The 15,129-nt window shown below is 31.6% G+C and overlaps 1 protein-coding gene across 1 annotated transcript; it reads right to left on the reverse strand.

Moving 5' to 3' along the window:
- Positions 1–10,065: 10,065 nt before the first annotated feature.
- On the reverse strand, positions 10,066–12,139 carry LOC148180748 (uncharacterized). Its single transcript, XM_088047828.1, has 2 exons — positions 11,901–12,139; positions 10,066–10,705 (listed from the first exon to the last, which is right to left on the reverse strand). The coding sequence occupies exons 1-2, from the start codon at positions 12,054–12,056 to the stop codon at positions 10,190–10,192; spliced, it is 672 nt and encodes a 223-aa protein (XP_087903954.1). The 5' UTR covers positions 12,057–12,139; the 3' UTR covers positions 10,066–10,189.
- Between the last annotated feature and the right edge of the window lie 2,990 nt (positions 12,140–15,129).

Here is a 15,129-nt window from a genome sequence, read left to right on the forward strand (position 1 = left end):
TAAAACGTGTACAGGCGGAACGCCTCTAATAAAACGAGAATACCGGCGAACGAGTTACGTAGTTTTGCGCGAGTACCTTCTTTCAGCGATTTTTTCTCGACACTTTCGCCGAGCTTTCCCAAACGTACACTTTCCCGAGATTCCGGTGGTTGTGGTTTGGTCCTTTTCCGATTTTTGCTTTTCGCGTGAGAGACTTTTGAAAGTCGTTTTCGTTCGTCCGCCTTTGCTGACGTGGTAGATGTTTCAAAATGCTTTAATGTTCGTGGGGACAAAACCATAACCATTAGGTCGAGAGACTCAGTTATAAACATCTCAAAAGGGTCTGATTTTTTGTACACACAACATGTACGGTAGCGGCTTTTTTTCTCGGCACTTCGTTCGAGCAACGAAGGAAACATTAGCGGAGATTGATTTATTAATCGAATTCGACTTATTTTTAATACAGGATCTCTTTGACCATCAAGGTGTGTTTTGGGTATGTATGCGTAACTTGAACACTTGAAAATCTTTAAGCATATTTCAAAACTTCAATTTACAAGCGCGAATTCATTGTTTAATCACAGATTATTATCATTTGATGGACAAACATTTCTTGATACTCTGTATAAAAAATTTGCATAAATACCAAGTATCTAACAGGCTATTTTTAAGGATACTTATGCGAAAGTACAACAGATAAATGAAATGAACGTGACGATTATCGAATTTTATTACGACTCGGTCGATTTTTAATCGTTGATATTAGAGAGACTAAAAATGCGGGAAATCTCTACACAAAAGGAGTAAAAAATAAGAAAATTTCAGAATCTGCTAATTTACTGGTTTAATGCTTTTGTATAGTGAGTACTGCAATTAAGCTATAAAATCACTATTTGATACCTGCTGTAACTTGACAGCGAAGCTTCAAATATTACTGTAATTTTTACCTCTTTTCTTGGGATCTGAAGTGGTAAACAAACTGGACCGCCGCTTTCGGGTGAAGACTTTATTACTTAAAGCATAATCAAAGAAACGAACGTGTAATCAATTTCGTTTTTTTAAATTTTATTCCATTCCCGACCTACTACAACAAAGTCGTACTTTATTATCTCTCGAAACCGTAGCGTATCATTTTTCATTAATTTTTCGCATATTGGGATATTTCTCGAAACAGTTACCGATGGAAATTTTATTCCAAGCGTGTGATTTTGGTACGGGAGAAGTTACAAAAAAAAACATATCTACAAATAAATCCTAACTTATTCTGTTCTGACGATATAAATAAAATATTCTTTATAATTTAATTCTTAATTCTAAATCGACATCACTGCATTCCTCTTCACACAACTAAAACAACGACCATCACACAGCGATAGTTGCCATAAACAAATATGAACTGGACGAAAACAATCAATTAACAAGGGATTAAGAAGTCCTGATGGTCGTTTTATTGTAGTTTAACAAAAAAAGAAAAGGGAACCGTTCATCATAAATACCCCAAAACGCAAGTACCATTTACAATTCGGCCAACTTATAATGGTTCTAAAGCAGTAAATAGATATTAGACGAGACTAAAAGTGCAAGAGTGTATGACTTAATAAGATACTTTTTACACAAAAGGAGTACACCATCTGAGTTAGTTTTGTTATTTATGAGTATTTATAAGTACCGACATCCACTCCACACCCTTTGTCACCAGAAAAAAAAACGACCCTCAGACAGGGATAGTCGGGTGGCACATTTTACCGATGTTTTTCATCAATAACAAAATCTGCTATTCGGTAAATTGGTACTATTGTGTAGTGAGTACTCCAATTAAGTTTTAAAGTCATGCCGACAACTGTTCAAGCGGAGATAAGAAGGAGGTATATGAGAATTGGATAAATAAGAGTGACTTTGCTGTTCGCAATTTTGCATACGCTACGCTTCGCCTTGCTACTACAATTTAATTGCTCGACAAAAAGTATCACTTTTCTGCCGTCTAAAAAAATCTACTATTTTTTCAAACGTCAAAAATTTGACAGTTTTCACGACCGAACTGTACTATTCTCGCTCCTTTTGCCCTTTTGCCGACGAGTTTCCAAACTAACAAAGTGGCGGGTTCATTAATTTTTCGCATATTGGGATATTTCTCGAAACAGTTACCGATGGAAATTTTATTGCAAGCGTGTGATTTTGGTACGAGGAGAAGTTACAAAAAAAAATCTTCAAATGAATCCTAACTTATTCTGTTCTGATGATATAAAAAAATATTCTTCATTGTATAATAATGAATGAACGGATAAACAACTCGAAGAAAACAAAAAATTCTCAAGGAGTCTATTCGGCGCTTATTTTTAATATGTAGTACACAATATTGATACATTTTCAATGTCAAGTAGCAAGCTATTTTTTTCAAAGTGTCAATTCCGACTAAATATGAACAAACAGATTTGCACAGTCTTATCAAAAGTCAAAGGAGACGTTAAAAGGATACTATATACTTACAGTTAACAAAATTTCAACAGATAAATTAAATTGATGCGACGAGTTCAAATTTTGGTGAACATTTACAATTCGGTCAAATTTTTAATCGTTGTAAGACAGCAGATATTAGAGGGATTAAACAAATTAAGCGAATTTTACCGATGTCTTTAACAATGAGAAAATTTTAGAATCTGCTATTTGGTGGTTTTGTTCTATTGGGTAGTGACTACCCCAATTAAGCCGTAAAACCATTATTTGGTACCGACAACTAGAAGTTCATAGCCGAGCTTCAAATGTTGTTCGATTCTTTCGCGGGGTCTATAGTAATTTGAGAGGAACTGATGGAATTAATGATGTACGATCGAATAAAATAATGTTCATTACGAATGAACTGATAAACAAATATGAACTCCTAGAAAACAATAAATTAACAAGAGATAAAGAATGAGAAACTTATATAAAGAATGCGACCGGACATCCTGATAGTCGATTTATTGTAGTTTAAAAAAAAATCGTTGACATAAATACCCAAAAACGTAAGTACCATTTACGACTCGGCCGATTTTTAATCGTTCTAAAGCAGTAGATATTAGGGAGACTAAAAATGCAAGTATGTATGGCTTAATTGGGGTACTCATTACACAAAAAGAGTAAACTATCACACACATACATAATTCTTAATTAGTTTTGTTATTTACGACAAGTATCGACATCACTCCACACCCTTTCTCACCAGAAAAAACTGACCATCTTGATGGTCGTTTTATTGTAGTTCAACAAAAAAAAAAACAGAACCCTTGAACATACCCCAAACTGTACATCTACAATAAATTCATAAAATATAGTTTACGGTAGCGGCTTCTTTTCTTCGAAAGAAACTCCACTTATTAAAATCAGTCCGAGTTCTGAAAAAAACATAATTTGACATTAATTATTTGCGAAACCGTACTCTCGATTTACAAGATTTACAAGAATACAAGTATTTGTTTTGGGTGTGCTAAATGAGTTCTTTAGGTCCTTATTTCGGTAAAAAAAAGAATATTTTGGAAGGTACAGGCAATTTCTGAGTTGGTGTCCTCTAAACCATAAAATGGAGCTGCTGTAAATCAGTAATAATCACATCCTATTTACCCTTTTCTTTTGTGAATGTGGTACGGATACAACTCTCGATTAAGTGTTTTTCATCTTCGTTCATAACTTATGATAACAGGGGTTGGAAAAGGAAAACAATAAACCACCAAAACGGTATCGATAATAGAACAGCAGTAACAAAACTTATCCAAAAAAGGTTGTCAAGAATAACAGAATTCGCCTTCTGCCTACATTTTCATTTAAACATAGAAATAAAATAATACAAAATAAATAGAATATTGAAGTAGCAATGATGTTATCGGGGATAATTGAAGTTACAAAATTTGTTCAATTTTTTGCTGTCGGTTTTGCGTTTGAGAAGCTGTGGGACTGTGGAATTCTATGAATTGAACTGTCGCCATAAACAAAAATTATCAACAGCAGTCTTTCTTCAAAAACTGTGAATCTATTGTGTAATTGCATGAGTTCAAGAAAGAGCGCAAATAAACCTTTTTTTTGCAAACAGCGATACCCGAGAGGTTAACCTCCCAGAAAAATCACGAAAAAATCAGGGAAATGAATGAGAAATCACTTGAAAATTAGGGTCAATCAATAGGAGATCAGAGGAAATCACTAGATCACGGGAAGTTAGACGAAATCACTAAAAAATCAGGGGAAAATCTTAGAACATTAGAGGCCAATCAAAAGGAAATCAGATGAAATCATTATGATATCAAGGGAAGTTAGACGAAGTCATAAAAAAATCAGGGGAATTTGGACAAAATTACAAGAAATTACAACGAAATAAAGGAAAGTTTGGCGTACGCCATTTTTAAAAAATGTAACTTCTGAGATTAATGTTCCTGGGAAATCAATGTATCAGTCTTAATAAATCACTATGAATCAGAGGAATTCGTTACGAAATCAAGGAAACTTAGACGAAATACAAAAAATCAAAGGAAGCCAAGGAAAGTTCAGACAAAATCACAAGAAAATCAGGGATTGTTAGACGAAATCTAAAAGAAATCAGGGAAAATTAGCGAGGAAATAAAAGGAACTTAAGTGTAAGCCATTTTTGAGAAGTATTAATCTATGACAAGTCACGTCATCAATAAGAAATCACTAGACAATAAGAAAAAATCATTAAGATATTAAGACATTAGGATATCAATTGAAAATCAGAAGTTAGACGACATCAAAAGAAAATCAGGGAAAGTTAGACAAAATTACAAAACAGTCAGCGAGGAAATCAGGTGAACTCAGCCTCTGGTCAATACCAATTTATGAATGAATAAGCTTAAACAAATAGTTCGTTTCCAAACAATGAGTTTCAAAATATAAATTATTATTGTAGCCCATTTATAATTATTATTGCTGAAATCTGAGACTACACCGTGTGTATATTTTTTCTTCTTTGATTGTAATCGAATTTGCAATGGACTCAGAAACCTTTAAAGGCGCAGCCTGCCTGATTTATGAATGTTCTGCGTAGTACTGTTAAATTTTTAATAGCGAAGCCCGTTGGTTATTTTTTTTTAATCCTTTAAATCTGTTTTTTCTTTCTAAAATTTTCAGAAAATTCTTCATTTTGCCATGCGTAGTTATTTGTATTAGAGTTTCAAAAATCAAAAAACGCAAAATATGAAGTTATTTTAAAACTTTCTTTGCTAAATGTTAAATGACAAAATACAATTAACTAGGTGGCCCTCGGAATTCTGTAAAACTCGCCTTTTTTGTTTCATAACCTAACAAATAAACAATCTCAAATTAATATCCAACGCCACGGAAAAGCGAGGTCCACGAAAAAAGCGAGTCTACAGAATTCCGAGGGCCACCTAGTTTCAAATATAAAACGCGTTTTTCTGCCTGTTTTTGCATTATGTTAGAGATAAAAATCTAGTTTAACCAATCGAAAAGCATAGTGGGTACAAAATTATCAAGTAAAAAAATCCAAATGTAAACAGAAATTCTTATATTCAAAAGATTTTAGAGTAAAATTACCATTCGCTAATTTTCACTTCCTGTATTACACAATAGTGTAATGCAAGAGTCGGCTTCTTTGTTTTGAAAACATTTAATAGTAAATCAAATCTCTTATCTAATCTCATTTTAATTTCATAAAAACCTTTTTTTCCCAAAATATTGCAACATCCTGTAAAAATGGTTAATTTTTACTAACGACTCTGTTTATTTAAATCCGTTAATAATTTTTGTAACGTCATGATCCAGATGAACATCATTAAATAAATAACACATATCTTTATGCGATCGTTGCGTGTTTCACTTACCGACCATCATTAACATTTCAGTTCCTTCTGCTTTATTTGATGAAACAATGCTTTGAATATAAGACATGGTTAAACTACAAAGGAAATGGAAGTTAATCGATAAAGCTCTGCAGATAAATGCAAATAAGTACGTTAACAGTGCAGAGATTTTCAATCTAATTTCTGAAATATCAAAATAAGTTTACAAGAAGTGGCTAATTTATTTCCGTCATAAATTTCTTGACATAAATTGGAAAACGTTATTTTTTCTAAGTGCAACCTGTTTTGATCTTATCAAAATCGCTTCTTACCATTTTCATTTATACGACTTGCCTACTTATTAATTATAGCTTTTGTAAGGGACATAACGAGTTTATTAAATAAAGTGGTTTTTAGTTAAAACTGTGATCAAATTGATATTTTAATTTATGTATGTATATTAAAGACAGCTGCGTTTTAATTCCAAGAAAAAGCACTTTTTCTCGTAAACCAGAACTTTCCACGTCGGAGTCTCTCAAAGGAAAGTACCGCCGAATTACCACATTGAACACACCGAGCAGTGTCATTTATAAGAATCGAATGAACGTTATAACCACGACGAATTAATTCAAGAATTGTGAAAATAACTCAGAGTGATTGACCGAATAAAATAGACTAACGAGTTAATTTTTTCCATCAGCATAATTTAGTAATAATTCAAGTTCATAGTCGTGCCCTGCGTTACAGCAATAACTCATGTCTTGTGTGCCCCTCCGCCGCTGTTCTGTAATACAGAATCAGAATAGCTTTATCGGTTGAAAACCGCTGCACGAAAGGTATTTCAACTCAACTGCGTTCAGTTAAAGGGAAATTTATTTAGGATTAGTACAGATTTAAATGTGAATTTCGGTTTGAACGAAAAAAAAGTTTTCAAGCTAAAAATAATAAATAAAACCACAGTGCAATAATACAAGGAAACGTCAACAAAATGTAACTGGTGAAGCACGAGAAATAAATTTTTGGCAGTTTTTAAAATTAGTTAATTGCCTTTTTCATTCAAATTTGTTAAGGATAGAAAAAAAGGCAACTGATGTATAGACATTCAATCAAACAGACAATCGCTTTAAAGAGTAAAGTTTGACTGAAAACGAAAAAGAAAAAACTGATTCAATCAAATTGACAGTTAGGTGGACCAAGATTTTGCTACATTTTATATTTTTCAAATGGGCTAAGTTTTATACATTTTTCTCAAAGTCTATTTTTTCCATATTTTAACGCTAGGCTATTGGATTAGAATCTAATAGTGTTTGGAATTCAGAATAAAAATTTAGCAGGGTGATAAATAAGCACGACTAACGTTTTGGTATAATTTTTCATACGTACATACAGGGTGTTTAATAAATAAACAGCAATCCGTGAGCCGGTAGGTCTTTGGACCTCTTTGAGCAAGATTTCAAATTTTTTTTTAGACGACTTAAAGTGAAATTTTCAGGGCGCAAACATTTTTCCGATCTATGGTGGCGCCATCTATCCATAGTTTTGCATATTACATCAAGATACCGATGTTACCCTCAATTTTATAATTATTTGGGTAAAATCAATGTAAAGTGCAACAAAGAGGTGTTGAATTATTAAATGAAAACCTAATTCATACAAATTGTGAAGCCACACATGCCGAAACTGCAAATGTAAATAAAGAGAATGTGAATTTTTCTGAAGGATTCATAAATTTTCACAATTATTCAGTTAAAATAAATGATTAAATTAATAAATCATAAGTAAAAATTAATTAACTTGTAAATTTAATGATGTCGCCTAAAAAATCATGTGGTATCACGGCCAAAAAGTGCCATTTTGCCCTCGCCCTCTTTAAAAAAAGGCTCGGCCAAAAAAGAAACACTTTTTGGTCTTCGTTCACAAATAACTATTTAAAAAATTGACCAATAAAAAAAACGAGAAAATACATGTATCAAGTTACGTTGCTAAACAAATGACAGTATGACAACAGACCTGTCAAAATTGTCTAGTCCGAAACGACCTCACCAATTAATTCATTTTTACCATTATGTTTTGTCCATTATTTTGTTCATTCTTCTTAATCTCGAATTTGTTTTTTTTATAATTTATTTACTTATTATTTTGCTTATTACTAGGTTTTATTTATTTTTGTTTTTTTTGTATTTGTTTATTACTTTGTTGCTATATTAAGAATTTTATGAATTTTTGTTTTTCACAAAAAACTATGCTAAATTGAGTTTTTTATTTACTATTTTTCAAAATCGATGTATTGGAGATCGATGTAATTGTGCTCTTGTTGAAACTGACTTCAACATCGATTTTTTTTACTCGATGTTCCCAAATTTATCCCAGAATGTCAAAATTTCAGACCTGTCATTTTGACAAACAAATTCCCATAGATTACTTCAAAAATGACCACACGACTTGAAACCAAGATTAATCAACTAAAATTTCTCTGTCTTAGATTTTTTCAGCGCGATGGTAAAAGTCTTTGACGTAAAAATAAAATTATTGGAAATCGAAAATTTTAGTAGAGGCAAAATATTTCAATAAACTCTTAAAACCGTAACTTCTGTAAGTAGGTAAGGAAAGTGAAGTAATTTGGATTCTCACTCCACTCATGAAAAAGTTAAGTTGGCAGCAGCCTTTAGTGATTTTAATCGGTAACAATTGGCAGCACATGCGTTTGACCTTGACGCAATTGACGCAAAGCTAATGGTTTTTCACAACATTGCCAAAACTTGTTAAATCTCTATTAAAATCATTCTTTTGCAACAATTTAATTAGTTATTGATTAAAACACTCAAATTTGACAACGTGTTAACCTCAAAAACTGCTACATTCAATTTTCCCCTAATTTTAGGAATTGAAAGCTTGATTTACACCCAAAAATTTCGAAAATTTACACTAGAGAGTGGACTGATAGCAATGAGCTGCACTTTAGTCACAGCAAAATTTTAACAAAAAAATTAAAAAATCATTACTGTTACCATTAGCGACCATCAGAGAAATTTCTTGCCATAACAACAATGACACGCTTTTCATGTCTGCAGAAGTACTCAAATCAGACTGCAGTGTTTTGCAGACATAATGTTATATTTTCTAGGATGGCAGAGATTGTAAATTGGATATTAAAGTGGTAAATTTGCTGGCAGTGGCTCGACCGTCGGTTGGCGACATCGTCAGCCATATGGTATCCAAAGTAGCCATAAAATGAGCGATAAACCGTCTCATCAAATATACATTGGTCGGCATTGAGAACATGGCGATAAAAAGAAATAAATAATAAAAAATGAAGAGGCCACACAGCTAGAGCTTCATGGCAAGATCATTATATCTCATTGATAGATTTATCACCCATTTTGGAGAGTGCGCGCACAATATCCATAAATACACATACCTTAGAGTTATCGACTAGTTAATTGGCAGATTAAATTGTTTATGAACTCGGCCATATGCTGGTAACCCAATCATGGTCTGTTATTACTGCTGTCTCACCGTAATGGTTGAACATCTCTCCTCCTTTTAGCTAGTTTTGGCAGGTATGAGGTACTCAACGCCGACCGTTTATTAGAGGCCGCTAACTCTATACACGATAACATCCTTGCACGATTTCAGGGAAATACTGGTTAGGATGGATGGGATAAGACACTTTCTATTTTACGGGGTTTAGACCGGTTATAGCTATATCATCGTTCGTCATTTTCTCAGGATTTAGTAATCTGCCAGGCATGCATAAAGAAAAACAACAAAAAGTTATACAATCTTGTTAAGGCAGGAGGCTGATAAATGTATCTACTTCATTTTCTCTAGTTTTGTTGTAAAAATAAACAAGTTTTTCAAACAACCATTATAAATGAATTATTTCACTTTTTTCTAGCATATAATGAAACGACTTGCAAAAATGCACTCTTTAATAAGAATTCCAAGAATAAGTGATAAATTCGCAATTGGCTTTGGGAAAACAATTCAAGTTTTCGACCGAGACGTCGACGCTAGAATGGAAAATTAATGGATCAGACAATATTTTTGCCATGAACCTGAAATAGTTATTTAATAAACTAGTTTGTTAATGAAGGCGATTAATAATCGAAACTATGTCTTTAAAAGTGTCTTTAACAGTTGAGATTTTTAATCGGCCATTAACAAACGAGTCGATTACAACATTTTTTCGACGATCGTCATTTGGATTCAATTAGATGAAATTCTATGATAACTTTTATTTGTCCTTGGATTTCACAATGTTTACGATTATATTATTAATGGAACAATCATTAAACGGCTGTTATCAATGTTATCAACATTTTCTAAGTTAGAAGAAGAAACATTTAGGACTGATTTTGTGGCTTCCTCTTTGCTACCCAGGTTTTCCACTGGCAATTGTGGCCCTGATGTATTAGAACTGGTGTTCATATTACTGCACCTTCACCCAATATTGTTCTTGCAACATTAGTCTTATTTTCAATAGTTGCTTCTATATTGCCTTCTGCTACTGAAGTCGATTTCCACCCAACATGTCTCTTGATCGTTGCAAAATCGGCCTCTGCATTGGACAATATGGAAGCAGAAGATTGGCGAAAACAATGACCTGTATATAAATTTGGTGTGGGTAGCTTCAAGAACGTCGCAATCTTCTGGGGAATTTTTCCAAGAGTTTTTATCCCTACTGGCTGGGTTGAACATTTATTTTTGCAATAATAAATGAAGAACCTCTTATGAGGAGTGTGTCTAGGACGCAGGGCAGAATACTTCCTGTATAACTGTAGGTAACTTGGCAAGTTCTCATTATCCACAATAGTGAATAAACGGTTTGTTTTAGTTTTAGTATTCTGTACTGTTATGAGTAATTTGGTTTTAAGGTCTTGAATACTGTCTACTGTCAAATGTAACAATTCGTCTCCCGCTACTCCAATTATTAACGCCACCTGAAAAATGTGTATATTTATTCTATTTGTTATTATCAAAATTACAATTTATTCCCAAACACCAAATTTTGTCAAAAAATGCGGACGCGCGTTTCGATAGCAATGCTACCATCATCAGAGCGATGATTAAACTACCAAAGTTAAGAAATTTTTGTTGGTCCTAAATAGAAAACATTACTAAAATTTCCATTTCATGATGTAAAATTCTGTAATTTATCTTAATTAATAAACAAATCTAAAGAAGTAATTCCCACAAGTTTCATTGCATTCGGTTTAAAAATACTAAAGTTACGAAATTTTATTAAAATGATCGACATTTTTGGTTCCATCTGACAAAGACAAAAAATTCTAAAATTGTTTTTCGTCGTCCAAAAATCTTCTAACTTGGCACAATTAATGAACCTATTGAAAGTTGTAACTTCCCCATATTTAATTGCTTTAACGTGAAAACTATGTAATTTACAAAATTTTATGAAAAATAGTTAAAATTTTTGTTGGTCCTAAAACCAAAAATTTCGAAAATTTCCACTTTTTGATGTAAAATTCTGTACCTTTTCTCAATCAATAAAGAAATCTAAAGAAGTAATTCCTGCAAGTTTCGTTGTCTTAGGTCTAAAATTATAAACGTTACGGAATTTTATTAAAAATGGTCGAAATTTTTGTTGGGCCTAAAAAAAATTCGAAAACTTTCATTATTGTTCTAAAATTCTGTAATTTGTCTCAGTCAATAAGCGACTCTAAAAAAGTAATTCTTGCAGTTTAATCATCGCTCTGATGATGGTAGCATTGCTATCGAAACGCGCGTCAGCATTTTTTGACAAAATTTGGTGTTTAGGAATAAATTGTAATTTTGATAATTTTTGTCAACACCAAGAATTGATCCAATTAATTTTCTATTTGTTATGATGAAAAAAACAACATAACTTAGTCAACAAAAATTCTGAGTCTGCAGCTTCAGAAATGAACTTTTCTATTTCATGCTTTTCCAAGATCTTTGATTATTTTTTTTTAAATATTCTTCCATTTGACGATTTATAAGCGAAATTACTTTATAATATTTGCTTACATCAATGTTTTGTTTTATATTTAATGTTGACTTCAACATTGAATATTTAGGCCACAATGAGGCCAGCAGACTTTTACTTGAGATATCAGAGAAATATGCTAATACAATGTTTTCTGAACAATGTTTAACCTTCTTGTTTTTGCACCATAACATGAATTCTTCATACGTTTTTTCATACTTCGATTTGGATTTTTTCGGCAACAGATTTGTGGCGATGTTCGCACTTTCTGCAACGTCTGGTGGTGTTGTTGAGATTTCATTGTCACTGTCCGTGTCGGCATCCATTATTATAAAATAAACACTAAAAACGAGAGAACACAAAGAAAACACAATTTTTTGTCGTCGGAACGGAAAACACAAACCCGGTTGTTAGGTTAGGTTAAACAATAAAGACGAATCAAGATGGCTACATCGATATTAGAGTGTATATTTAATATCGAAAAGAAAATCGATGTAAATTTAATAAAAATTTATTACGTATCATCGTTCTGGTAAAATTTCAATTTGATAAATCATGAGCTTAAAAACTAAGGTTTGTACAGAGATTTTGTGAATTGAATGATTTCGATAAACATATTTCGATGTACAGCGCTGGGATCAGAGTCATCATCGAAATGAATTGACACTTGCATGCTAAAATACAAATGACATATCTGCTTGATAAAGTGATAAAGAAATCTTGCAAATAAAGTAACTTTAATGTTAGATCGTCTGAAAAAAAAATTATTGTTTTAATTGCTGGTCCCGTTTTTGTTATCTCCATCTACGGCCAAATTCGATAATTCCCCAAATTGCTGTTTACTGATAAATCTCATGATTAGATGTTGCTATTATGGTCTCATCAGAACGACCCTAACCCCGTACTGATCAGCCCTGTTGATAATCTGTTTCATGAATGGTATACAACTATATAATTTCAGAAACGCTATGATTAATTCCGGCGTTGATAAAGAAATCTTTTTGTAGTGGTGCCAGGCCGAACAAAGCAATCAATACAAAAGGTGCGTGACGTTCCAAAAGGGTCTATACACAATCAAAAAGCAGAATATACAACGAGACAGAAAAGGAAAACTTACAAATAATTAAAATACCGAAACGTTATTCCAAATGCAAATTGTGCGTGCATTCGGGACATTTCCTTAAGGCATAAAAATATTTATATATTTAACAGTGTTCGGACGCCTATAAATTGCCTGTTGTAAAACAGTCTTCAAAGCGTTTATATTGCCCCATAAGTTGTAATTATAATCGCATTTTATACTAAAATTAATAACCTTCGAAGTGAGTTCTATGTAAGAGGGTGCTTACATGTTATGAACTTGTTTATTATTCAAAGCATTAAGTCCAAGCTTGTACATATGCTTGCCGTAATTGGTCGAGATGGAATTATTTGATTGCATAGAACATTGAGAATTAATGATTCAAATATTGACGGAATATTTCCGATTCTTTACCTACATTAACGTAAAGGAATTTCTAAGTGATTAAACCACCAACCACAAATCAAAATATTATGTCTTTGACAGATTTTACATTTGGTGGATATTTAAATTAAGCAAACTTTATTATTTATGTATTAATTAGTGAGTCAGAAACCAATCAACACACTTTGAGTAGAATTTTATATTTTATAGTGTGAATTTCTAACCTTGAACAGCTTTTTTGAATCGTTTTAAGTATGTCACATTTAGTTTATGAAACTGGTTAGTAACTGGTGTCCCAGAACTCCTGAAATTTTTAAACTAAAATTGTTTAACTCAAAAAATAATCGAGATAAAACAAAAAAAATAAAGGGTTTTATTTCTAAATTCTAAATTAATAAAATCTATATATATAATAATATAATATTATAATGTTATATATGTATATATATATATATATATATATATATATATATATATAATATACAGTATGTCCCCGGATTGAGTTCACAAGAGGGAAAAAAACTTTATTTTTCATTTTACAGAAAAATGACAAAGGAATAATATTTTTTGCTTAATTTAAAATAAATAAATATTTAATTAAAACTTTAATATTATCAAGCCGTGTTCTGGAAATCGAAAAAAACAAAAAATAACGAAGAACTTTTTTATTTTAATTTAGCAAAAAATGTCAAAGGAATGAAATTTGTTTCTTAACTCAAACCAATTTCTACTATTTGATTGGCCCATTACCTGTTTTAGCACATAGTTCAATTCTAACTCGTAATTTTTTCGACTGTTTCGATTTTTCTCAATTATTGTTAAGGATGCAATTGCATTTTTTCCAATTTTTTAATACTTATACATTATTAGGAAAATTTTTCTTAAATCTTTAACGCACTATTTGATTTTGTGCATCCACAGCCTGCTATTATTTGAATACGATTACAAAATTTAATAAATAAAAATAATGAAAAAATTAATTTTAAGAGTACAAACTAATAATTTTGAAATTTTAATTGCAGATTTATCTGTTTTGAAATAAGCAAAAAATGTTATTCCTTTGTCATTTTTTTGTAAAATGAAAAATAAACTTTTTTTCCCTCTTGCGAACTCAATCCGGGGACATACTGTATAATATAATCACAATTCTAAATTAATATAATCAATCAATTTGGAAAGTTAAGTATGTATTTTTAATAACATATCCAATGTAAAAATAAACTAGCAAAACTTTGGTCTTGTTTTCTTTTTCTTAAAAAATACAGGGTGTTTTTGAAACGCCTGTACAAAAAAGTTGTGCGCTGTTCCAGAAGGAGTATGAAGTATAAAAAACCAATTTTTAAATCAGAAACTGGCATGGTAAAATTAACCTCAATCCACGTACTTTCTACACCACTGGCAAAAAAAGTATCTGGAATGACTCGTTTCCAAAGCAACCAGCAACTTGATTTATTATTCACTTTTGAATTAGTGGCGCACAAGCAAATTCATTGAAATTTTTGTAAAATTTTATCTCGAAAACAAGACTTTTACGAAAACTTTTTTGTCATAATTTGTGACAAGAAATTACCACAATCTGTACATGCCTCTCAAAAACACCCTGTATATGACTTCACTCCTTCTCAAAGTTTTAGTGACGTAAGGAATTGCACAATTTCTAGTCTCTTTTGTGATATGTATGTTTGTTGACCTTGATTTTGTAGGAAATTAAAGAAAAAATTTAAGCAAATTTAGAATGTCCAAATAATTCTTTTGTACAGTTTTGAAAAATCTAGAAAATACAGAGAGAATCTAAAATATTTAAACAGAAAACAATTAAAAATAAATCAAAAGAGAAATTATTGACATGAACCTACAGTAAATAAGGAAAATCCAAATATTGTGTTCCAAAAAAAATTGAGAAAAGTTAATCTAACGAATGAAAAGAAACGAGA

The sequence above is a fragment of the Gnatocerus cornutus genome, chromosome 1 (genome assembly GCF_029298725.1).
Source record: "Gnatocerus cornutus isolate USDA-ARS CGAHR chromosome 1, icGnaCorn1.1, whole genome shotgun sequence".
Lineage (NCBI taxonomy): Eukaryota > Metazoa > Arthropoda > Insecta > Coleoptera > Tenebrionidae > Gnatocerus > Gnatocerus cornutus.

What these genes read in the sequence shown, in the direction of transcription:
- LOC148180748 (XM_088047828.1), bottom strand. Translation starts at nt 12,056, where the DNA reads ATGGATGCCGACACGGACAGTGACAATGAAATCTCAACAACACCACCA. An exon ending in TATGGTGCAAAAACAAGAAG is followed by an intron (nt 10,706 to 11,900) that starts GTTAAACATTGT and finishes CACATTTTTCAG; the next exon opens with GTGGCGTTAATAATTGGAGT.